This window comes from Lampris incognitus, chromosome 1 (assembly GCF_029633865.1).
Source record: "Lampris incognitus isolate fLamInc1 chromosome 1, fLamInc1.hap2, whole genome shotgun sequence".
Taxonomy (NCBI): domain Eukaryota; kingdom Metazoa; phylum Chordata; class Actinopteri; order Lampriformes; family Lampridae; genus Lampris; species Lampris incognitus.
The window spans coordinates 137,169,127-137,194,982 of NC_079211.1; the positions used below are offsets into that span (position 1 = coordinate 137,169,127).

The window sequence follows — 25,856 nt, forward strand, 5'->3', positions numbered from 1 at the left end:
CGTCTTGTTTGATTATGCAAAACTGTGAATGTGAGCGTTGCATTGAAACGCATGCAGAAAACAGCCCAAACACAATAAAAACCCACACAGTCACAATAAGAGTATACTAAGAAAGCCAGTAACTTTACTGAAATCTCTGCAAAATACAAATAACTTTTTTTCCTTCCAGCACTGGAGACTTTTCTTTTCATTCCCCCATATGTTTTCACTACATACAACTGAATCAAGTCCCTCGAGTCACAGAGATGTGGATTTAATTTAATAACATCTTAGCCTCAAGTGGCGACAAAGCCCAGCTTATGCCGCTGAAAGTCGCTCCTGCGCTCCAAAAAACATCAACAAATAACACCCCCCACTTTTAGGTTTATTCAAGCTACAGTTGATACTACAGACTGACTTTTTTTAAGCATTTTTTAAGATGTTACTCCTTCTTTTATTATTATTATTATTATTATTATTATTATTTTTTTTTTCAATGTATGGGTAAACTTAAATAAAGAAAACCACAAATAAAGTGTAGCAATAAAGAGCCCATAGGGGCCTAATGCAATAGCTATTACACATGGCTGTACAGGTGTATGGTCTCCCCTTTGCACTGCAAATGACAAAGCATCAGCTGAGGTACTATGTGTGTGTGTGTGTGTGTGTGTGTGAGAATTTCAAGTACCAAGATTTAGGTGTGTGTGTGTGTGTGTGTGTTGACCTTGTTTTGTAGAACAGTGACAAAGGACAAAAGAGAATGACTTCAGATTGAAAACATCACAGAATAATAAAAGAGGAAAAACAGAAAATAAAAGATCCGCGGTAACGACAAGTTCATTCAATGTCTTTGGTTGAAAAGTATCGGTTATCATCAACACTAGGCCGTTCTGACACTAGTTGCACATGTTCTGGCTATTTAAACCAGTAAGCACGTAGTAGTAGTAGTATGATAATCAGTGTGTGATGGGGCTTTGGGTCAGGTAGACAACAAGCCCGGTTCTTCTCATGAATCAGTACTGAATGAACCAGTTGGAGTCTGTGGGGGTGGATCACAGGAGGCGAAATAGCGTTCTGCATGTAGTCCTATTCTTTGCAATGCAATGCACAGGGAGGTGGATGACCAGCAAAACATAAGACCATGATTATTAAGTATAAACAATACAACTTTATATGTAAAAAGCTACATGCTTGCACGACCAAGTTCAAAATTGAAAATGTGAAACCAAATGTGCATTTGAGCAAAAAATCTTTTATTGTTTTTTGTTTCAATGCTTGCAAATAACCATAAATGAATGTGAAAATAAAAGTTGAGTTTACAACACAGAAATGCCACTGGCTTTGGTTTTTCCACACATATGCTGCCCGAAATACCATGTTCTTTTTTTTTTTCTTTCTTTTTTTTTTCATCAACCTTTTGTATTGAATTAAAAAAAAATAAGAGAGAGAGAGAGAGAGAAAACACTGTTAGAGGCTCTGCCTCTGTCTCTGACTACACAGACTGTATACAGTAACAACATAGTGAACCTGCATGAAATATCCACATAGAAATACCATAACACTTAAGTGACAGCAGATATGGGGTCGGGAGGCAGAAAGATATGTGGCTAGTCTCATTGTTTAAAAAAAAAAAGAGGAAAAAAAATCAAAACAGCTATTTTATCTAAAATAAACAATTGTGCTTTTCCCATATACCAGCTTGATCATTTTTTTTCTTCTTCTTTCTCTTTCCTTCAGTATCCTGTATTGAAACGTCAGTGACATTTAGTAAAAGATGTGGAAGTCTGCCCTGGAGAGAGGAACTCGAGGAGCCACGGGCCGACGCACGGTATAACGGGCTTTTCAGAATATATCGCAGTTGGCTTGCAAATGTTATCCGGTAGCGTCGACCCAAACACACGTTCCGGACGCGTCACGTAGCGTCCAAGCATGTGTTGACAACAGACGTGTTATGGGGGGGGGGGGCAACTCAAATCGAAGGCAACGATCAAGGCTCAGAATTCCTTTATCCGATACCACTTGTATATATGGGTATAACACCAATCTCGTAATTTGCTTGACGTTGTGTGATGGGGGTGAGTGGGGGGGGGGGGGGTTGTCAGGTTCTGGATCGGCGTCATCCTCAGTTCCAGTCTCAAGACAGTTTCCATCAACAGGTTGTTGTTTGTTTTTTGTTTGTTTTTTTTTTCAGCATTGAGGCCCGTCCTCTCCTCATTGACACAAAACACTGGCAATCCTTCCCGGCTGATTTTTTTTGTAAGGTTGGGACTAAATACACCTCTGAACAGCAGCGCCCAGAGCTCAAATCAAAACAAACCAGACGAGATGTGCAACCGCACATAGAAACTCCACTAAGAAATCAAAAAAAAAGAAGAAAAGAAACAAAAAAAATCATTATTATATATATTTATATATTAGAAAGCTATACACAAGCATGTTAATTTCACAGATTTTTTTTCTTTTTAAAGATTCTTAATATTACCATTATTATATATAATTAGAAATACACGTTTAAAAACCAAACCTCTACAAAGAGAAATCAGTTCAGCAAAGCATTGGGTTTCAGTCTGTTGTCGTGGCTTTACAGGTGCAAAGCCCTGTCACTTCACCTTGGGTTGAACTATCTGTCTCTTATTAGCAAAGCTATCAAAAAACACATTCTGGCTTATAGAAACTACAAAAAGCCACAAAATGCTTTGCATTGTATTCCTTTCATATGAAAATATAAGCGAGTGTATCGTACTTTTTTTTTTTTTACTTTTTTTGTTTTTTGTTTTTTTGTTGTTTTTTTTTGTTTATTAATACTGAAGAGTTAATACAAGACCCAGAGGTTGTTTTTTTGTTTTGTTGGGTTTTTTTTAATCTTTTTTCTCATTCCGCTAACTCAGATTGTAGGGTGGTCCTCACTCAACTCTGTTCTGCAAGGAGACTTTTATTGAATCCCAAGATTTCCTCACACATCCGCCACCGGGTCCGACGTTCTACCTGTACAATCCTTTCGAAAGTTGCATAATAGCTTCTCGTTTAGTGAGTAAATAAATCTTGTTAATGTCTGGCAACTTTAGACCCCCCACCCCACCCCGCCCTTCCCCCTTCGACCCTCTATTTACATAAATACGTTGAACCTGCAACATGACATCATCTAATGTTAACACACATTTTTGCAAGGGAGAACTGCAAGAGAAGGTATATAGCGATGAAAGTGACGCTGTACACGTGTATTGGTTGTCCAACTCAAGTGCTAGGGTGTTTTGTTTTGTTTTTTTTGTCGCTCAGCACACACACTCTCATGTTTGTTTGTATCTTCTTTTTTTTCCTTGTCTCTAGCCATTGATATATCGCCGAGGCAAATTGTAAGTACTATTTACGAACAGAGTACCTGACCTTTTTTTTTTTTACTTTATTTGTTGATATGCATATATGTACACATACACACACGTGTAAAGATATATGCATACGTGATTCTTTTTATCCATACACAACACAAATTTTATGCATAGTTCCCTAACAAAAAACATCCCCCCGATCCAATCCCACCCACCCAAACCCCCCATTAGAACACCCCACTGGTTTATAACGTCAATATGTATAGCACACGCACACACGCACACACACACTCAGCAAAAAAGAAAAGAAGAAGAAAGAAACGAAAGGAAAAATAAAAAATAAACATTACAAATACTGTTTAGAAAAGGGCTGTCCCTTTTCTTTCCTTCTGCAATAAAGAGATAAAAGGAGAGAGGCCGCGGGGTGGGCGGTGAGTGACTCGTGATATTCGAGTGAGAGGAGAGAGAGAGAGAGAGAGAGAGAGAGAGAGAGAGAGAGAGAAGAGGGAGTGACTTGGGGAGGGGTGGGGGGGGGCATCGTGACGCTGTGTGCCGGGGGCTCAGGGCGACTCGGGGTGGGGTGGGGGGGGTGCTGCCGGAGGAGGAGAGGGCGCCATCATGTCGCCCATCCCTCTGACAGGCGCACCCGTTTGATGGAGGGGCTCTCGCGCTCGTCCAGGGCGGGCCGGGCCAGTCCCAGAGGTGAATGGAACTCGTTCCTGTGCTCGTCACGGTCGCTGCCCTCGTGGGAGCTGCTGCAACTGCTCAGGCTATCGACAGGGGAGCGTCCCGAATCCTGGCGGGAGGAGGGATTCTGGGGAGGCGGCACCCCGCCGCCGTAGCCCCCCGGTGTGTTGCTGGTGCGATCTCTAGGAGGAGAAACAGGTTCGGACTTGATGTGCAGGCTTTGAGCAGAGGGCAGGGAGAGATTTGAACCCTGACATAAGTGAGAGCTAGAGCAATTTCTGTAGGAAGGAAAGGAGACGCAAGGAGTTACAGAGGTACAGGTGAAGAGACAAACTAATTTTAAAGTCAGCCCATCTCATAAAAGCATGCATGCATGCATGCCCGTATGTGCACAGACACCAACATACACACACACGGAGTCCGTCCATCGACTGAAAATGGATAGATATCGCTTTTTTTTGGTATGTTTGACCATGCCAGGGGTTAAGGCCGAGACCAGTGAAGAGCTCATGGGCCTTGGAGTGTACTGTATCAGCAAGAAACTCCACATCTTTCCTCTAAAGCAGGTCCTCATACCCAATTTGCCTCCAGCACATCCACCATCTTAATCACTTTCTACACACTTGTGTTCTTCTGGCACAAGCGGCCGGAAAATAAAGCATGCCCCTTTTTCTAACGCAACTGCCGAAGTAGTGCAAGAAATTCCCCATTAATCATATTATATAATCCGCGAGTGGTTGCCACACAACCTCTCTTTTGTGAGGTTTAACACACTTACCCTAGTTGCCCTAGGGCTGAATGCTGCATGTTCTGAAGATGCTGCTGTTGCCACCCGCTCATTGAGCCAAGGTGAAGAGAGCTGCCACTGTTGAAGCCAGACAGCGAGGACAGGTCTGCACTATTCAGGGAATACTCTGTGTACGCGCACACACACGCACACACACACACACACACACACACACACACACACACACACACACACACACACACACACACACACGAGAGAGAGAGAGGGAAGGGGGAACAGGTTATAGATGGTACAATCAGACTGTTTTATTGCTAACCTTCTACTACTTTTATGCAGACTGCATTTTTCAATGCAGACCTGTTTCAACCATTTGCATCTCGGTGTCTGCAGGTGACATAATACCAGGTTGCATATGACTGTTCCGTCGGTGGGCACAATAATGGTAAGTATGGGACAAGAGCGCCCTCCTTTGTCAGTTTGGTGTAAAACAGGTTTAAGAGGCATCCTGCATCAAATCAATTGCAAATTCTTCACATAATAAGTAATTTTTTTCCTCTGTGATCGATGACGACCTCTGGGTGATGAAGCGTTATTAAGGCAGGGCATCCCGGGAGCACTTTCGTCCCAAGACAAGCGCTCAGTAAAAGAGGGTAAAATATTAAAACTATAAATATTCATGCTAGGTTGAGTGTAGGTGTGTGTGTGTGCCACTTATGCAGCAAAATCCGACACATGGAGATAACTTGTAGAAGCCACGGTACTCACCTGTACCGTAGGAAGTAGAGATGGCTGATGGGTAACCGCCCATACCTTGTCCTGGCAGAGTGGGGGTTGCTACTGATACCACCGGGGTGGCCAATGACTGGGCAGACTGGGAGTTGTTTATTCTCTGGTTCTGCGAAATAAAGGAGAAAGATTGAGCGATCTATAGATGGATTTATAGATAGATAGAGAGAGGGGGGAGGGGAGAATAGATAAGCTTGAACACATAAAATCAGCTCCAGCTGGGGAAAATAGAAAAACATGATGAACTAGTAAAGTTGTGTTTTTCTGCCTCCCCGCCCACCCCCCATCCTTCACTCCACATATGCTAGGAGAATGAATGTGATGCCAGCTTCTAGGGAAATTAATCACTTGACATGCAGCACAGCTGAACCCTGCCATTTACCACACCTTCTGAGGGCCCGCTGTCGCTATAGTAACATCGTCAGTCTCCACGGCAACGTTGAGCGGCGATGGCAGGGGAGAGGCACTTTACTGTGGCAGCGAGGGGGGGGATTTTGGCAGAAAATGATGGAGGTTTGATATGATGTGAAAGCGTACTGCTTTGTTGCCTTTCACTGCAGCATTCTGGGTAATAAAAGTTGTTTGCTGGTGTGCTCTGCAGCGCCCCAGACAGGGGCGAGAGCAAGTGGGAGGAGTACGTCTACAGCGGGTGAAATGGGAAAAAGAGGCCAGGTTGCATTTACTCCAACCGGCCATTGGGTGGCAGTATGCATCCTCAAAGATGTCCTGCGAGGCGACGCTGAAGGGGCTTGAGCCGTTATTTTGGTAACACTTTTTCCTCAAAATTGTTGTCTAGCTGTGCAAAATCTCTGCTGAGAGATGACTTGTGAACCCAAATCACACCGATTCAACTCCAGAAATCACAATGCGCAATGAAATTTTATCAAGAGCGTTACGACCAGAATTATCTTCATTAATCTCTTGATTAAAAATCTAAAGATTGTAACGTTTTAAGGGTTGCTTTTTTTATTTATTTTTGGATAACTAAGTGGCAGTCTGACTTACCAATAGCAGATCGACATCCTCAGACTGACGGCATTAAAAGGGGAGGGCGACAAATTCAAATTAGTTGAGCGAGTGTGGAAGCAGTGGCTGGGTGTGGATCTGGAGCTGCTATAGGGGTGAGCCAACTGAAACAGCTAGTTTGAAAAGGAGGATACTGAAGGCTATAGCTGCTACGCTACATTAGCACACCTTACTGCAAAAATAAAAACGAAAAGGACAACAGGACTGGTGAAACGATGTGGATTTACCTACAAGCATATAGTATGTGTGGGTGTGCGTGCGTGCACACACACACACACACACACACACACACACACACACACACACACACAGAGCAGTGGAAATATAGCGGACTTGGGCCGAATGTAAAACTTGGGATGAGGGGTTGCTGCACGCAAGGATTATGTGAGAACAATAAATAAAGTGAGAATTTGGCATGTAGCTAAACTCAACTTCCTCGTGAGCATGACCTCTTTCACTCCCAAGTTCCATATAAAAGGATAAAAGCGACAGAGAGGACACGACAGGAAATAAAGACCCGCTAACATGCAGGAAAAATCCCGCCTCCCCCCCCAGGAAATACTGGGGAACGATGATGTAGGGGAAAGGGGGTCTGACGATGATTTCTTCAGAAAAGGATGACGAGGGCTACTCACGATGGAGGGCATGTTGTTCTTGGTGCCAGGAGGGATCAGCACGCGCAGGTCCGGCTTGCGGTTGTTCATGCCCAAGTTCATGGGTGGGGGAGACTTAGCCTGCATGTTCTTGTTCATGCCACCAGGAGAGACCAGCAGACCGGGTGAGTTACGGTGGTTCCCATAACCATTTCCTGGGAGAACAGAACAAAAGGGAGGGAGAGAGGGGTTTATATTTCATCGAGAGAGAGTGAGAATAGGGACATACATTTGGATGATCCATTTTTATTTTTTTACACAATATCAAACATGTTTTAAATGATTATAGGTGGACATCTTATTGATTGTCCGTGATGGCATAGCCAAATTATGAACATCAGAAACTCAGTTTTCGAGGCGAGTCTCACGTCTCATAATTAGTTTTGGTTTTTCCCCTTTTCCTCCCCAGTTGTATCCGGCCAATTAACCCACTCTTCCGAGCCGTCCTGGTCGCCGCTCCAGCCCCTCTGCTGATCCGGGGAGGGCTGCGGACTACCACATGCCTCCTCCCATACATGTGGAGTCGCCAGCTGCTTCTTTTCACCTGACAGTGAGGAGTTTCACCAGGGGGACGTAGCGCGTGGGAGGATCACGCTACTCCCCCTAGTTCCCCCTTCCTCCCCTGAACAGGCGCCCCGACCGACCAGATGCAGTGCTAGTGCAGGGACCAGGACACATACCCACATCCGGCTTCCCACCCGCAGACACAGCCAATTGTGTCTGTCGGGACATCCGACCAAGCCGGGGGTAACATGGGGATTCGAACCAGCGATCCCTGTTGTTGGTAGGCAACGGAATAGACCGCTACGCTACCCGGATGCTCCTACGTCTCATAATTTGGATGGAAAATGTACCCTCTGACCAGTCCCTGAGAGAAGGACGGCCTTTTCCAGTCTGTTCTAGTCCCAAATCATTCTCAGTCGCCTGAGTCTGAGTCCATGATATGCCGGGAGAACTCCCGAAGCCCCTGTTCCAATACAGCTGCTTTTGTTCAAACTTTTCTCTCTCCCAATGCCGTTTGGATTGCACTTTTAGATTCCATCTATCTATTTGTTTCACGGAGAAAGCCACCCTTCATTTCTGTCACCAACAGTTAGGGATATACGTCCCCAGCGACAGCCAGCGAATTGTGTAAAACATCTAATTACGGGTAGCGATACCGCAGAAGCACAGGGCCCATCATTTGGCCATCCCAGTGAAACTCATGTGGTTACTCCGGTCCAAGACCCTGTCTTGAGGTGGCCACCAGATCCACACTCCCCCTGCTATAGAAAGCCGAGTGCAGCACCCCATGCCTCGTTCATAACCAGTGGGGCACCATCCGCGCGGCATCGTTAAAAACCGAGCAACGGTGCAGCCTCTCAAGCAGCGCAACTCTTTGTTTCTAACCCAATCCCGCAGGCTGTCCCCCCCCCCCCCTACTTGTTCCCTCTTCCAAGGGGTAGAACATAGGGCACTGTGTGGACGTTCCCACTTGAAAGACGGGCAGGAATTATACGTTAGACATAAATGAATTTCCTAATCATATACTCCGGGGGAAAATGAGTCGCAGATGTCTTCCTGGGCAATTTCCCTCGCTGATCTTTGTTTAATTTGAGAGCGAGGTTTTTGTTGTTTGGAAATGAAAAGTCTCGAAAGCTCAATTCGAACAATCTGAAGAGTAAACGACCGCTAGCGGTGAGAGAAAATGAGGCTGTGTGACAGAAAATGAGAAAAACAGCGTGTGTGTGACTGTTGGCATGCGCGTTTGTGTTTCTGCCGGCGTGTGTGTAGTGTATGTGCTCGCATAAGTTGACTTGAACTCCGTGTACCATCGCATACTTGGCCATGTGGGGGTACATCTCTGTGTGCGTGTGGCTGTATATCCAGCGTGAGTAGAAATATGACTTATGCGATCCCTTATCAGAAGACGCACAACTTTTTTCTTGTGCACAAGCCACGCATATGGATGCACGTGTGTGTCTTGTATGGATCCTCTTTTTTTTCTTTCTTTCTTGTGCCATGCTCACAATTGCAAAGAGGCAGCTGGCTCTTCAGTTTGTGCCGCTCTCTCATTTTCAGGGCTCACCCCTTTATGAGCTAGAGTGGGTGCATGTGAAGAGAGATGAATGAGATCACAAACACGGAGACACAAACGTGTCCACGTGCAAACACTCACTCACTCACGCACGCGCACGCACACACACACATACACGCACTAAATGTACTGCATTTAGCAAATAACCCAGCAGGAAGTACATTAGTGTTTCTGTACGGAGGAAAATAAGAGACCGAGCCATACAGCGGCACTAATACACAGTTTGTTCAGGATGGCATGGGTTTCATTTTAGAGTCGATTAAATAGACATCTGTGTGTTTCCACCCCCTGTGAATATGGTTGCAGTCCAGTCAATTAGCCGTTGATCATGAGTGGCACCGCCCGGCCCTGAAGCATTCACGAGAGTAAATCAAAAGCTAATTGAGCTAATATAGACAGAACTATGCACGACATTTTCCTATTCTATTCTATTCTGTTCTACCATAGTCTATTCTATCCTATTCTAGTCTACTCTACTCTAGTCTGTCCTATTCTACTCTATTCCACAGCTGTTTTTTGAACAAATTCGATCCTGAGCTTAGAATAGAGACCTCAATACTATAGAAATCAAACTGCAAAACATGATATGGGCGTCCAATCTGCTCTTCTCCTTTGTGTTACTTCACATGGTCAAGTGGCATCGCGGGCTAGCATCAGTCATTTTAGGGAAGTACCAAAATGAACACAGCCAAGACAGGGGCTTTTTGTTTTGTTTGTTTTTTGTCGCTGTACAGTACTCACACACTAAGAGACACATCAGATCTGTGATACAGATAAAGCACTGATGACTATTTCTGAGGGCTAAGAGAGAACTGAGGTCAAAGCTGTTCCTCCGCACCATGGGTACAAGCTAACCGCATGAAGGGGCACATGTGCTTAACAACGCCTGACCCTGTCGCCCCTCTCTCTCTCTCACACACACACACACACACACACACACACACACACACACACACACACACACGCACGCACGCACGAGTGGTGTGGTGTGGTGTGGTTAAACTCATGTACATTTAACTGTTACTGAACAAATGTCTGCTGTTGTGTCGTGGTCTAACAGGTGCGCTCCATTCTATTCCCCATACACGCACACTCTTCCGTTGCGGTTTGGCCAAATGTAGAACCATGGAGTCACAGTCCCGCTTGCAGCTTGTACAGTTAGGCTGGGGTGCTGACACACACAAGACATGTATTTTTTGGTCTCTTAAGCCAGAACAGTTGTTGTTCCCTCATTAAGCGCTCCCGGCTCAGTGATGTTTTGGGGGGGGGGGGAGGGGGGGATAACTGCTGCCTGATAGAGGGTCCGAGATAGAGGGAGACCGTGTGGCACTTTTGAAATTGCCCAGGCAACATGTGTGTTTCCTAACCTTAGCGAGGACCCGGTGTGCGACCACGGGGAAGGGAGACGGGAGTCGCTGCTTCGTTCTCCAGCGCACTTTAGTGAGCAGAGCACTGATCAGAGCAGAACTGACAGCTACCAAATTGCACAAATAGTGGTGGAAGGTTTTCACAGGTCAGGGGGGGGCTGTGTCCATGGCACCCTTCATCAGCTCGCTCTCTTTTTGTACCCTCTCTCTCTCCCTCCTCTTTCTCACTCGCTCTCTCTGCCTCTCTCTCTCTCCCTTTCTCTCCCACCTCTCTCTCTCACTTGCTCTCTTGCTCCCTCTCTCTCTCTCTCCCACCTCTCTCTCCCCCTCTCTCTCTCTCTCTCCCTCCTCTTTCTCACTCGCTCTCTGCCTCTCTTACTCTCTCTCTCCCTCTCTCTGCCTCTCTCGCTCTCTCTCCCTGCCTCTCTCTCCCTCCTCTTTCTCACTCGCTCTCCCTCTCGCTCGCTCTATCACACTCTGCCTCTCCGTCTCTGTCTGTCTGTCTGTCTGTCTGTCTGTCTGTCTGTCTGTCTGTCTCTCTCTCTCTCTCTCTCTCTCTGTGCCTCTGCTTCTCTCTCTGGCTGCCTTTCTAAACTGGTGAAAAGGTTGACAGATACGGCGTACACATAAATGTGAAAATACACACACACATGCATGTGCACAAACACATACACACCTGCCACAACATTTCCACAAAAGAAGACATGATGACTCAGCCTTCCAGTAGGAAATTGTGTCATTTCTCTCTTATCAATCAAATCTGACATTTCTGGCAGCTGTGACATGAGTGGCGAGGGGAGTGTGTTGGTTTGTGTCCACATCGTCTCACACACACACACATACAAACACATATATAAATATATATATATGTACTCACACACAAGCCCATGCACACACACCCATACCACAGACCATGCCTTTTAAGTCACAAAAGGCCGTCAGACAGCTACGCAGACTATCAGCTTATCAAAGCTGGCTACGAGGAGAGGAAGGACTTTAACTCAGCCAGCTCTGCCGTGGTGGCTGAGCCACATCACGTTGAGTCACTCAGAAGAACATAATTAAAATGGCTGACCGACTTCGCAGAAAACTTCCATCTGTGTTCCCCCAGTGATACTTGGTAGCAAATATTCAACGACCATCAGTGGATATTCAATACTATCCCCCCACCCCACCACACACAGACACAGACACACACACACACACACACACTCTTTCTCTCTCCTTCCTGATGGGATTTAAAAGAGTCTTGAATGGAATCTTTTAGCTTGCACATGACTCTCCACATCGTGTTTTTCACCACTGCTGCTGAGCGACACACAGCTCTCACAGAGCGCCTCTGTTGCTCCATGGTGGCGACACAAAGGCTACATTTGAAGCGTGCTCTGCAGCACGCCACCGTCGGAACACACGCCACAACAAACGACCCTGTTGTGTGTGTGTGTGTGTGTGTGCTTGTGTGTGTGTGTGTGTGTGTGTTTGATGAGAGACTAGACAGAGGAACCAGGCAATGACCCCGGGCAGGGAGCCCAAGAGGCCAGACAGGGTTGCCCAGCTGTGCCCCACTGACCCCCCCCCCCCTTTTCATGCTCTGCACTGTACTTCAGGGCTGTAGAGTTTAACCCTTTGAATGGGAGTCTCTTTGCGATGTAACAGTAGCCTAACACATCATCACGGACATGCCCATTGATCCCCAGAAACTAACTCACATGATCCTACGCACAGATATTCTCTAAATATAGTTTGCTCCACTCCGCAGAACCGCTGTAGCACAGTGGGAAAACGCTGGATTGATTTTGCTGCTTATACATGATAGCAGTTAGTTTGTGTAAAGAGTTTGTGGTGCAAAACAATTTCAATCCAATTGGGGCTATATGGTTGTTGTCAGTTGTACGTGGTCCAAGGATAATGTGAATGCAACTTAATGTCACTTTTTTTCCCCCACCCTTTTCCCCCCCATTTGCACCCATCCAATTACCCCACTCTTCCGAGCCGTCCCGGTCGCTGCTCCACCCCCTCTGCCGATCCGGGGAGGGCTGCAGACTACCACATGCCTCCTCCGATACACGAGGAGTCGCCAGCCGCTTCTTTTCACCTGGCAGTGAGGAGTTTTGCCAGGGGGACGTAGCGCGTGGGAGGATCACTGTATTCCCCCCAGTTCCTCCTCCCTTCCGAATAGGCACCCCGACTGACCAGAAGAGGTGTTAGTGCAGCGACCAGGACACATACCCACATCTGGCTTCCCACCCGCAGACACGGCCAATTGTGTCTGTAAGGGTGCCCAACCAAGCCGGAGGTAACACAGGGATTCAAACCGGCGGATCCCCACGTTGGTAGGCAATAGAACAGACCACTACGAACTCGATGTAACTTGAATCATTGAAGAGGGAAGATACAGTGTGTGAGACATGCACATATCTTAAGAAAGAGAGGATGAATTGAACCATATAGTAAATCCGGCACCTCTCCTGATAGCTTGTCAGTCTACCCATTGTGATATAACTTTTATTTCTTTTTTCCTTTACTTAGTCTACCGTTTTATAGCTAAAACTAAGCAGGATGTGTCACAGCCCCAGCACTGGCCAAACAATCCCAGATGAGCACTTTGACCACTAACGTCAATACATCATGGGCAGAATCTCTGCTTGGGTTTGGGTTACTATTAGTCATGCGTTTTATGGCCTCGGTGGGTGATTGTGCGCCATGTGAGTGTGCATGTGTGTGTTAGCATAAGAAGGTGTGTGAGGAAGAGGAGGCCTCTCTTACCAGCACTGGTGCCCGCGCCAGTGGTGAGGTCAGCACCCATGAGGCCACCTGAAAGATGAAAGGAGAGAGGGAGGCGAAAAAAAAAAGAGAGAGGAAAACCATTAGAGGAGAGACCTCCCTCTTGCATATCCACATTGCATCCACCGTTGCCTCTTTTCTCTTGCACCGCTTGCCCTACGGTGGCCGACCCATCAGAGTCACGATCTGCCGTCTGGGTCTGAGTATGATGATGTGTGTCATGATACCAAAAGGAGTATAGCCTTCCACTGAAACCTTAAAACTCTTGAGTAACCGGACACCATGAGCGGGGTATACGGTGACACCGTCCAAGACAAATGGCAAATTATTATTTTAAAGCCAGGAGAGGTGGGAGAGTGGGAGGGCCCAGAGCGTGTGTGGTTTGGTGTGGATGCCACCGGTGCCAAAACTCATATTTAGTTTGTGCTGGCGCTTTTAGCATCCAGTTGTAATGACAGGGTGAGGGTGTGGGCAGTAGCCTACAGGCCATAGGAGCAGAATAAGGAGGACACTGGACAACGATAACAAACCAACAGACCTCATTTGCTTAAGTCACCAACAACTCAATGTGCATACACTGGGGTCCGGCATGTATAGGAAACCATACTAAACCGAGGGGACTGCAGTCCAAGGTTTATAACCGTAATACAAAATCATCAAGTACCTTAAGGTAAGATAGTGAGGGGTGATTAAAGAATGTATAGGGTGGATTTATACCTCGGATTTATTTACTGGTGTGAGTGTGTGTGTGTGTGTGTGTGTGTGTGTGTGTGTGTGTGTGTGTGTGTCTAAGAGAGTGCAAGAGTACATTTTTGCATGTGTGTGTATGTGTCTAAGAGAGTGCAAGTGTGCATTTTTGCATGTGTGTGTGTGTCTAAGAGAGTGCAAGTGTGCATTTTTGCATGTGTGTGTATGTGTCTAAGAGAGTGCAAGTGTGCATTTTTGCATGTGTGTGTGTGTCTAAGAGAGTGCAAGTCTACATTTTTGCATGTGTGTGTATGTGTCTAAGAGAGTGCAAGTGTGCATTTTTGCATGTGTGTGTGTGTGTCTAAGAGAGTGCAAGTGTACATTTTTGCATGTGTGTATGTGTCTAAGAGAGTGCAAGTGTTCATCTTGCGTGTGTGCGTGTGTGTGTGTGTGTCTAAGAGAGTGCAAGTGTGCATTTTTGCATCTGTGTGTGTGTGCATGTAGGACAGAGGGCTGCAGAAATGCAGCAAGGCAGAAAGACGTATGCAAATAAACAAATGCATTATGTGTGCATGAGTGCACGTGAGACCCTACCTGTGTTACCTGCACTGGGGGGTCTGTGTGTGACTCCGGGAGACATACTGTTTCTCTGTAGCCCATGGTGCGCCAGAGGCAAAAGGTTGTGGTTGCCTAGGGAGCCACCGGGATGGCTGTAAATGAGACTGTTCTGGTTGCTAACAGGGATGGACACGGGCATATCGTAGTTAGAAGGTGGCACAGCCTGCTGCGAAAGCAAATGAGGGAGAGAAACGAAAGGGGGGGGGAGAAAAGGAGGGGGGAGGGGGAGAGAGAGAGAGTGTTAAGCTAGACTTTGAGAGACACCCAAAAATGTGACACACAGTAAAGTGAACAACCTGGAAACGAAGCCACCAAACAGATAGCGACATGACAGTCACTTGAGAGAAATATGACAGAATATAAACCAGGAAGTCAAATGTACACATGTATACAGAAAATAAGAAAGTGAAAGAAACACGGAAGGCCACAAGGACAGAGACAACTGGCCACCTTACAATAGACATGCACATAAAGATGAATGGTTTTAGGGAAAACATCATACTATCCATACAAAATAGTGAGACAGTAGGAGTGCGTAAGGGGGACACTGGACAAAATGGGGTAAAGGGCTTTTTAAATTCTTTCTGAGTAGTAACCGAAGCATCTCACAGTGTCGGATGCAAAGTTTGGGTGAACTCAGCCATCCAAACTCCTCCTAGGATGGAAATAATTGGTACAGTATGCAGATACAAGAAGCAACGTGTCCCTTTTCTTTGCTCTATTGTTAATGCAAACGCTACCGATACCATTCCTCTAAATTAGATCAGTTTTCTTCAACCCCCGCCCCCCCCCCCCCCATCTGCGAGGTGCGTGCATACCCGACTTCACCTTCCTTTGTGAATGACGTGATTATTCTAATTAGATTTTCTTTGGTGAAAGTTAAAGGTTGACCCGAGTTAACGTTCTACTGTGGTCATGGCATTTGCATTTTGCCAGAAATACATATTTGGTTTATTACATTAAAGAAAGAAGAAAGCCATGTTTTACTGGGAATCCCGCCAATAGCATCCCACTGCTTTAAATGAGCTAAAGATAACTCAATCTGTCTACACCTCACCGTAGAAATCATTAAAAAGTCGCTTTGTGACTGGAGTATTTAAAGCATTTGCCATGGGGAATAATTTTGCACATTTATTTATATATACATATATACATACATATATATAAAACTAACTACCTACATGCACACACACACGTGTGCATGTGTGTGTGCATGTGTGTGTAGGTAGGGAAAAAACTTATCTTTATGTTGTGCAGAGCTATGCAAAGTGCTTTTTAAGTGGTACATTATCAGTCGGCAATCTCATCAGGAGCATGGTCGGAGGTAGCTTGAGTAGCGAGCCTCCTGGCCCCAGGCGTCTAGTTTGTCATGTTTATTGTGTCACTTGGCAGAAGGGCTTAACCTTGGGAGTGCCCTGGAAGTGGTTGATCCTACATGTTGGCTTAAGGAAGTAGAAAATAGGGCCCTAAATTGCTGCCATGTGTCCCAGAGCAACGGAGAGAGCTCATCAGTGGGAACATCGGGCCAGGCTGACGTGGAAATAGGATATGAGCTTGAGCCGTGCCTCGTCTTCCTCAATTTTATCCCCGTTGCTGATGTTCCTGTTGCTCGGCAAATATTATTCCATGGTACAGAAAATGGTTACTTCAACCATATTGCACTGCAAGCCCCCTCTACTTCTTGGCTTCCATTGCAACACCACACAGAAGTGGGCTAGCCAGAAGTTATGGTTGCTTCTTTTTTTCTTTTTCTTTTTCACAATTAGTGCATGGCCGTCTCCTGTTGTGTTTTATTTTTCAGACTTTCGGTAATTTCTTCCATCTTGGATTTCTTGTTGTACTTTCTGAACCCCCACGACTGTTATCTGCTCTGCGGTTTACTGAATGTAGAGGGTGGTGGTAGGGGTTCTGCATATGTGTGTGTCTTTTGTGTATTTGACAGCGAGCACACACACACACACACACACACACACACACACACACACACACACACACACACACACACTGAGCTTGTGTATGGGCCCTGCCCTGCAAGCTGTCACTTAACCAGTGCCATCCTTCCTGTTTTCACTCATCTTCCTACTACCCCTCTCCCCACAGTCCCCTCAACAGTCCCCAGCAATTCAGAGGCCCAGTGCTTGGCAGCCGCCCTGACCACACACTGAACTGCCACTTGTTGTGTGTAGTCACACACACACACACACACACACACACACACACACACACACACACACACACACGCGTGCCGCTGTTCCAACCCATCCCCGCCCAGTCTGATCTCAACCTCACTCCACCCCGCCACACCACCCCCAAGCCCACCAATCTTCGCCTTGCCTCTAACCGCGTCTCCCCTTGTCCCATGGTCTTCTGAAAGACACGGCTGGTCCTCTTTCAATTATCAAATGTGGAATTATCTCTCCCCTCGCATGGCTCGAACCTAACCACTCCAATCTGGTGCTCTCTGGATGGGGGAGAGCAAGCTCGGTTTACAGTGGGAGCAGCTTTTATTTTGCGGTTGTCGGAGGTTGCCTCTGTGCTGAGCTGTGCTGATTATTCTGTAGTGAATGCAACATGAAACACAGCCACCAGCTTACACCACGATGCATCCTAAGCCAACGAAAACGATGTCATTTCAAAAGATGTCACCGTTAGACATAGGCTTCATTAACCTCATTATTACGGCGATGGAGGTTAAAGAGAGATAATTGAGTTTTCTCTTTTTTCCTTTTTTTTTCGCCATCATGTCACGTGTCGTGACGAGACGTGCTTAACTGTGTATGCCCATCTGCAGCTGCATCTGTCCTTGCCTTGCGTTGTTGTGGGTGACTGGGCACTGTGAGTGGGTACAGGAAAAGGAAAATCGCATGCAGACCACACCTCCCCTGAGAGCCAGGCAAGGCATTACGGGTAACGGGTTGAGGGTGGGATGCCGATAAAGTCAAATAAGTTGTCTTACGGGAAAGCACACAATCACCATATTTAAGAATGCCTGGTAGTTTTGGTTAAAGTTAACGTCAAATTTGAGGATCGTTCCTCAGCTGTAATCAAGCAAACATCCAAGAATGTGTAATCCGTCGCCACTCTAAGTGTTGTGCTTTCAGCTATAATTTACATGTTAACATTTGTTCATGGACTGTGGTTAACGCTTCCTCTGTGTATTTAGTCCAGCAGCAAACAATGGTGGTTAGCTGGGTTAGCTGAACAGTTACTGGTCACTCAGCATCTTGTTAGCCAGCTGAGGATGCAGCAAAGTGTAAACCCAGTACTTACAGGTATCTTATGAGTTTTTATCATGTGATCAAACTCCTCGTTAATCTGTTTGTATTTCTCTTCAGTGCGGGGGGTGAGGGTAAGAGCAGACTCGAGCTCCGGGCTCTCGCCGCCTTTGTTCTCCTTCTTGCTTAACGCCTGCCAGGTCCCACAAACCCCAACAGGGACGGAGTGGGTGACACGGACGAGGAGACGGGGGAGACAGATGGCAGCAACGCATGACAACATGGGGGGGGGAGGGGGGGACACAGAAAGCAAAGGGAAACAAGGGGAGAAGAAGAAGAGAGGGAAAAAAAAGGTGAGAGGAAGACTCGGAGGGTTGACAAGAGGTACTTACACACAGTCTCTGTCTGCTGATCATCAGATCAATGTCCTCGTTTATTTTCCTGTACTTGTCCTCGGACTCGGGGCTGTGGCCGACCGAGTCGTCTGCGTCGGGGTCTGGGCTGTCACAGCCATTTAGGCCCTTCTTTCTCAATGTCTGCAAACAGAGTAGTTGCACAACACATTTGAAGGGTTTGGGGGTGACAATGTGACCCATCTTGGGAGGGGGTCAAGCGAAGTTAACTGTGTGTGTGTGTGTGTGTGTGTGTGTGTGTGTGTGTGTGTGTGTGTGTGTGTGTGTGGTCCTATAAAAATGGACACGAGCAAAAGAATAATTTGAGTCAGGAATAAATGGGTAAAAAATTGTGTTAGTTAGTTAGGTTGACCCAATCTTACGAACAGATATTACTTTTAATATGATAATACTTCAGTTCCTGTGGAAAAAAAGTATGCCCCATTATCAAAAAGATTTAATGATGAAGTCATTTGTCTTGATGCATGCTCAATAATCCAGGTAAGAACATCAAAGACGGATGAATCACTTCATCTGGATACAATGTTTATGGACAGATACGTTTCATGATGAAACGTATCTGTCCATAAACATTGTATCCAGATGAAGTGATTCATCCTTCTGTGATGAAGTCATTTCTTGCAGGTTCCATTTTGACTTCTGTCCACGTGAGGCGAGGTGGGGACAAAGCAGCTCCTTTCTCAACCAGTAAACATGCGGCTAAACACTCAAGATGACACAAAGGATTTAATCACATCCACCAACAACACACACAGCAAATGCTTAGACTCAAAAGAGACCGAATGAGACGACACTGGGACCTTAAAACCCTCATAATTACACAGGAAAGGGGACAGCAATAAAACATAGGAGTAAAACACATTTTGTAACCATAGTCATTAGTGGATAATGAAATAGAACAAACGGCACGCGGCATTTAGAGGGTTTTAATCTGCAATACGGCTGTTTGATTGAGGCAGTTTCTGCCTTGGCCACCTGATGGCCACCTGCCCCCATTGGAGTGGCTGGAGAGCAGCAGAAAGAGACAGACAGACAGACAGACAGACAGACAGACAGACAGACGGAGAGAGACACAGAGCAGCAGAGAGAGAGAGAGAGAGAGAGGGAAGGAGAGAGAGCCACATCCCTTTCCTTAGATGTCTGTGACAACACCAACAGCAATGCGTTTCAGCGCACCCCACTTTGTGTGGCTGCGTGAGGATCTCTTTGCCTGAGAAAGTAGGGGTACACCAGCAGGTGCTGTGTTCATTTGCCTTGCACGACGAGACAAAGAAACGGTGAAAAGTACAGTAGCTGATAGTTAGAGAGCTCATCAAAAGACACCCCCCCTCCCTCCCTCCACCCTTCTCATACCTCCTTCCATCTCTCTCCCTCTCCCTCTCTCCTCCACGGCTGGCTTTAATAAAGGGAGATTAGTCTACAGGAGGAATATCACGCGCCCTGCTCCTGTCTGCGCAGACATCGCCTCACACCGCACTTCCCTGCTTTCATCTGAAGCTCCATATCAGATGGACGTAATTAAATTTACTTTAGCACACCCTGTATTCGATGCTGATCAAGTGTGCGACTGTCTGCCTGTGTGTGTGTGCATGTGTGTGGGTGCTCTTGCCTGTGTGTGTGGGCAGGGAACGAGTGTGTTTGTGTGCGCCTGTGTGGGCGTGCGCGAGTGGGCGTGAGCAATGCGAGAAAAGTGAGAGATAGACGGAGCAGGAGGAGAGAAGAGATAGATGCTTAGTTAATCTTAGTTAACTTCTTCCTCTCTTTTTTTTTTGTTTTTTCTCTAACTTGTTCGCAGATGGGAGAAATACAGGAAGTGGCTACTCCATCACAGCAGCGGCGGTGGCAGCGGGAGTGATGGGGAGTGAATTGCTTGCTTAGGGAAACAAATGTCAGCAGAACAAAGCCCTGTTTTGAGTGGGATTTTAGTGAACTTAGAGGGCTTCTCTTTTGTGTGTGTGATGTGTGTTTGAGTTTCTGGAGGCATCTGGTGGCAAGGCAGCTACTGTAAGCGTGTCAGCGCTCGCTGGCTCTCCTTTTTTTCTTTTCTATTTTTTTCACTCTGAATCCTCACTTGGCCCCAGAAGTGGAAATCTGGAGATCTGAATTTGAAAGCGTCTCTCACATCTCTTGACAGTCTTCAGGAAATCACACCAAACAAATCAACCGAGGCGACTCGGGAGATCTGAATTCAAACAGACCTAGGGCGAAACGCACTCTTGCTCTGAGGCGGATGACTCACAAGGATAAAGGCGCTTGTAAAAGGTCTAACACGCGGCCTTTTATCAGAATCAGAATCATGTTTATTGGCCGTGTAGGTTTTGCACAAACATGGAATCTGACTCTGGTTTCGTGACTCTCGCGGTGTACTTAACATAGAATAACAACACTACAACACAACAATCTTCAGATATATATATACACAAGGATCGACTTATACAGGCGAAATAAGAGGTGATAAGGTGCAGTGGTGCAGAGAATATATCAGAGATACTGAAATAGATGTTAGCAGGTTACTTACATACATAAATGCCTGACTAACTGGCTATTGGCTAATGCTTGAAATGGATATACTTTTTATTATTATTTTCTGTTGCTTTACTCTGGTCTTGGCAAAAGCAAGATTTCCAGTCTAACTGACAGTAGCTGAACTTATCCTTCCATCCTCCTACATTTCAGATGAACCAACAAATGTTTTACTCATTAAACGTAATTCACCCATCAACCAACATGAGCACATAGTACATGAGATAACGCTTCCATTCTAGGAAGGACAGCGCCGAGGCATGCAGGGGGAGGGCATGAGGCCTGTGGTGAAGGTGAGACCCATATGGGGTAACTGGGCTGGTGGTCCAGAGGGTGGGGTGGGGTGGTGTCGGAGATTTTTCTTGGGTGGGGGGGGTTAATAGTTGTGCTGGGGGCTGGTTGGGTAGGTGTTGATGGGTGTGGGGAAATAGAGCATGAGTGTTATATGACTTTGAAGCATGTGGCCCCGGCTTAGCTTTCCAGCGGGGCTCAGCACTTTGAGGGTGCGGTACAAGGGTGCTATGCCACTCATCTCAGATATGCCCACCTGTTAAAGTCCATCGCACCTGTTGCCAAACGCTGTGACACAGCCCCGACAACCAATCGTATCGTTTGCCGTCTTCGCATGGCCATAGAAGGCTCTCTCCGGCTCGCTCGCTTACCGTCTCTGCACCCCGGCCCCCAGCCCCCTCTCTCCGTCCCACCCTGTGATCGCCCGTCAATGTGTTTGCCCCCTGTGCTTGTAGCCTGATGCTCCTCTATGTCCTGCATTTGTGGAGAATTGCATTGCTCAAAATAAAGTTGTTTGTCTGCCGCTCCAAACACGACTCGGATTCCTTATCCGGTGACATGACCATCAAGATCGGAGGCACATCAATAGGCATTTCAAAATGTTTGTATGGGAAAAAAGTGGGGGGAAAAAAATCACTATTATCATATTCATCATTCTGAAGTTAAAAGTGAATGCAGATATGAAGGGTTGGCGGGAAACAGAGTCTTTGGGGGATATGCTAATAGGATGTCGATTAATAACTATACACAAAACTGAAAAGCGCAGAAATATTTTTCAAAATTATCATTCTTGTGTTAAAAAAAATGCATTTCGGTGTGATAAATAGGATGGTGTCTTATGTTAGATGGAGCGTTGTTTACGGTGTTGGCTATCTCGAAGCCTTTGTCGGCAAACGGCGAAATGTCTTGACAACGTAATGGACTTTAATTTTCACACAGTCAGCGTTGGGTGGGAGTCTTTAAGGGTGAAATCCTTCACAATCCTTCGAATCCTGCTTGCGATTCGGGAAAGTCAATCTTTAGAGATCAAGCGAGCGGGGAAAAAAGTTAATTTCCTATGCTGACATCTTGAGAGCTGCGGAAGATGAAAGCTTCTGATCCCTCGGCCAGAGCTTTTATTGATGAGCAGTGATCAGTCAGACAAAACAGAACAAATGGCCTCAACACAGACACACTTTTAGGATCGAGACAGGGTGAGCAGAGAGCTAGATGAAGAGAGGACGAGGAAGAAGAGAGAGAACTACAACCCTACAATTAAAGCAGATGTGAAGCGATACAAAGAATGAAAAGGAGAGACAGACGAATTATGGAGGGAGAACAAGGGAGAACTGGGGAAAAAAAGGACATAAAGGCTGCATACGCTTGCTTGGCTCTGTATCCTTCTCTGTGGCCTCTTTGGAGGCTTGCTCCTAATTAAACTCCTTCATGATGCTCCCTCCTGACTCAACTTGTCACAGGGCCGGTGCGAAGCAGGCCCGGCGTAGACTGGCGTCCTACATACTTAGACGACCGTCTCCATGGTATCCTCTAGTACCGCATCCATAGCATGGCTGCACTTGGCCACGTAGATGAGGGTAAGACCTAGCAAGGTCTGGGTTAGGTATATACGTGACCTGGACATGAATTTTTAATTTACAGCTGATAATGACAGAGTTTTTTACTGATTATCTGTCAATCAGTCTCGATTTAACCCCCCCCCTTTTTTTTCTCCCCAATTGTATTACCCCACTCTTCCGAGTCTTTCCGGTGATTGCTTCACCCCCTCTGCCGATCCAGGGAGGGCTGCAGACTACCACATGCCTCCTCCAATACATGTCGAGTTGCCGGGTGCTTCTTTTCACCTGACAGTGAGGAGTTTCGCCAAGGGGGACAAAGCACGTGGGAGGATCACACTATTCCCCACATACCCACATCTGGCTTCCCACCCACAGACATGGTCAATTGTGTCTGTAGGGACGCCTGACCAAGCCAGAGGTAAAGCGGGGGGATTTGAACCGAAGAGCCCCGTGTTGGAAGGCAACGGAATAGACCGCTACGCTACCCAGACGCCAGTCTTGATTTAATTGTGACACCTCTGTATGACTGACATAATCATATGAGATCATCAGTGAGGAGATTACATATTGGCTCGGTAAGGACTCCAAATGTTTGTGTCTGGGCCGGATTCCTCGTGAAATCTGACGACATAGTGTACACAGACAGACAGGACACATAGCCACAATTAGAGATATATGTCACCTCATCGCTGTATGACAACTCTTTTTTTAAACACAATGTAATGGGTACGGGGCTAATATTCCTTCACCAGTCTGCGGACCCCTTAACCCCCTCCCGACTCCACCGCTTACTGAAGGGTCCCGTACACAGCAGTTAGTCCCTCTGTTTGTTCTGAATATGGGCTTTGAAAATTCCTCTTTGAAAACGTTTAGAGTTTAAATTACAGGAAGAATAAAAAAAATCCCATTTAAATTTTTCCTTCACACTTTTCATAATTTGGGGTGTTGGAGCCACCATCTTGGAGCTCTTTCACAGTATTGTCAAGGGTATTTGGGTGTGAATTCTGGACGGCCTCCGGGAGGGGGTGGGGGGTGGGGGTCTGCTTGGGACAGCTGACGCCTGCCCAGAGTCCCTGCCATACCAGGATCCGTCTGCTCAGCATTCTGCCTCCCTGACTACCCTCTCTATCTATCCCCCCCCGCCACACACACACACATTCTGTCTAATGTGTTGCTTGGTTGGTCTCTCATTCTCTACTCACACCCTCCCTCCCCCTCTGTCAATTTCTGTCCCAACACACAACAGACTCTAAGTCATAACTTTATTTAGTCAACCGATCTGTTGTTTTTTTGTTTGTTTGATGTTTCAGATGGAGGCTCAGTGTTGGCCAATGCTGAGTCCTGGCTACTGACCATTATCTTGGTTGTTGTCTCTGCAGGGTAAGGCCATACATTTAATAAATGTTCATCTGTCTACATCCATACTAATACAGAGAAATTTGAAAATTGTGTTTTCTTACTGAAAACAGGTCAGAGGTTTTCCATCCATGCTAGCATTTTCAGATCATTCAAAAAAAAAAAAAAGGTTTGCCGTCCACATTAAAATGTCGAAACAAATGAAAAACACCGGAGTCTCATCTATTGGACATGTGCACACAATTCAACTCGAGTCGGCAGCTTTTCGCCAAGCACTGAAAAATCGTGCATCAGTGTTGTTGTCTGTTTCTGCTGTCCACACGACAACTCAAACCGGCTTTTTCAAATTTTCTCCACTTTGGAGAGCGGTTCGCCTGTGTATAGTCAATCCTTGTGTATATATCTGAAGATTGTTGTGTTGTCATTCTATGTTAAGTACACCGAGAAAGCCATGAAACCAGAGTCAAAGTCCATCAAAGAAGGTTGAGTCAGTTCATCTGGATACAGTGTTTATTGACAGATGATCTGTCAATAAACACTGTATCCAGATGAACTGATTCAACCTTCTTTGATTTTCTTACCTGGATTATTGAGCAGTCATCAAGACAGTCAAATTCCATGTGTGTGCAAATCTACACGACCAATAAACACAATTCTGATTCTGATTCTGATTTTACAAAAAGATGTTTTCAGTGGTCAAAGTGATGGCTTCGTGTGGACGGAAGGTCAAAACAGAGAGAGAAAGAGAGAAGAAAAAAAAGATGTGTTTTCAAGTTCATATGTGTTCATGTGGAAACGGCCTCTCTGAATGTCTACTTGTCATTGTCAGATGGCATTAAAAACAAAATCGGCACAGGACTGTGATATTTAACACTTTTTATAGCATTGCCAGCATTGTATGGTCTTCTGAATACTCGCGCTATTGTAGGCGAAACCACAACTTGAAGGATGATTGTATTGTGTTGGTATACAAAGACTTCTCATCCAGTAAATGCAGCAGCTTGTTACTGCAGTCGATTTCATGAAGTTGGTCAGGCAAGCACAATAAAAGACCTTCAATAACAGGGCCACTTATGGTTAATCATGTTTGCTGTGTGGTGGAAAAAAAAATTAAAATGGGACTGAGATAAACAGCCCATCTCTAGCCACAGTTCAGCCCATGACAGTGGTGTGTCACTCTGCGGCGCCATTGTAGCAAATTAACACTATAAAAACCATGTTAGAATGGGGATTCACTTGCGTCGATGGTTTTCAGATGGTGAGATAGTCATGGAGGTCTACGGCATCATGGTGGTAGTGTCAACAGGCCTTGGCAACGTGTGAGAATGTGTTATTTTTTCTCTCTTTTTTCCCCCTTTTTCTCCCCAATTGTACCTGGCCAATTACCCCTTTCTTCCAAGCCACCCCGGTCGATCACGCCCTTTCCCCCCAGTTCCCCCTCCCCCCTGAACAGGCGCCCCGACTGACCGGAGGAGGTGCCAGTGCAGCGACCAGGACACATACCCACATCCAACTTCCCACCCGCAGACATGGCCAATGTGTCTGTACGGACATGCAACCAAGCCGGAGGTAACACGGGTATTCGAACCACTGAGTGCCGCGTTGGTAGGCAATGGAATAGACCGCCACGCCACCCAGACGCCCCCCTCATGTCAGAATGTGTTGGGTAGATGTGACCACAGGGGCCATCTACAGTATAATCTAAAAAAGTAATCTTCAAAGACTGGTTTAGGACCCAAAGGTGAGTTATGGGGGGATTAAATA

At 46.2% G+C, this 25,856-nt stretch overlaps 1 protein-coding gene across 4 annotated transcripts in view; it reads right to left on the reverse strand.

Annotated features, from left to right (window-relative positions):
* Positions 1–3,803: 3,803 nt before the first annotated feature.
* LOC130107060 (myocyte-specific enhancer factor 2C-like) overlaps positions 3,804–25,856 on the reverse strand; it is a 72,450-nt gene continuing 50,397 nt past the window's right edge. Inside the window, exons 4-10 of one of the 4 annotated variants that reach the window (XM_056273483.1) lie at positions 18,346–18,489; positions 14,724–14,904; positions 13,416–13,463; positions 7,188–7,360; positions 5,506–5,635; positions 4,771–4,906; positions 3,804–4,174 (exon numbers count right to left, since the gene is read on the reverse strand). In XM_056273483.1, the coding sequence (XP_056129458.1) occupies positions 3,922–4,174; positions 4,771–4,906; positions 5,506–5,635; positions 7,188–7,360; positions 13,416–13,463; positions 14,724–14,904; positions 18,346–18,489 (1,065 nt within the window). In that variant the 3' untranslated portion in view covers positions 3,804–3,921. Of the gene's footprint in view, positions 4,271–4,770; positions 4,907–5,505; positions 5,636–7,187; positions 7,361–13,415; positions 13,464–14,714; positions 14,905–18,345; positions 18,490–25,856 lie in introns of all 4 variants that reach the window. The other 3 variants (XM_056273468.1, XM_056273474.1, XM_056273459.1) reach the window with 3 other exon arrangements.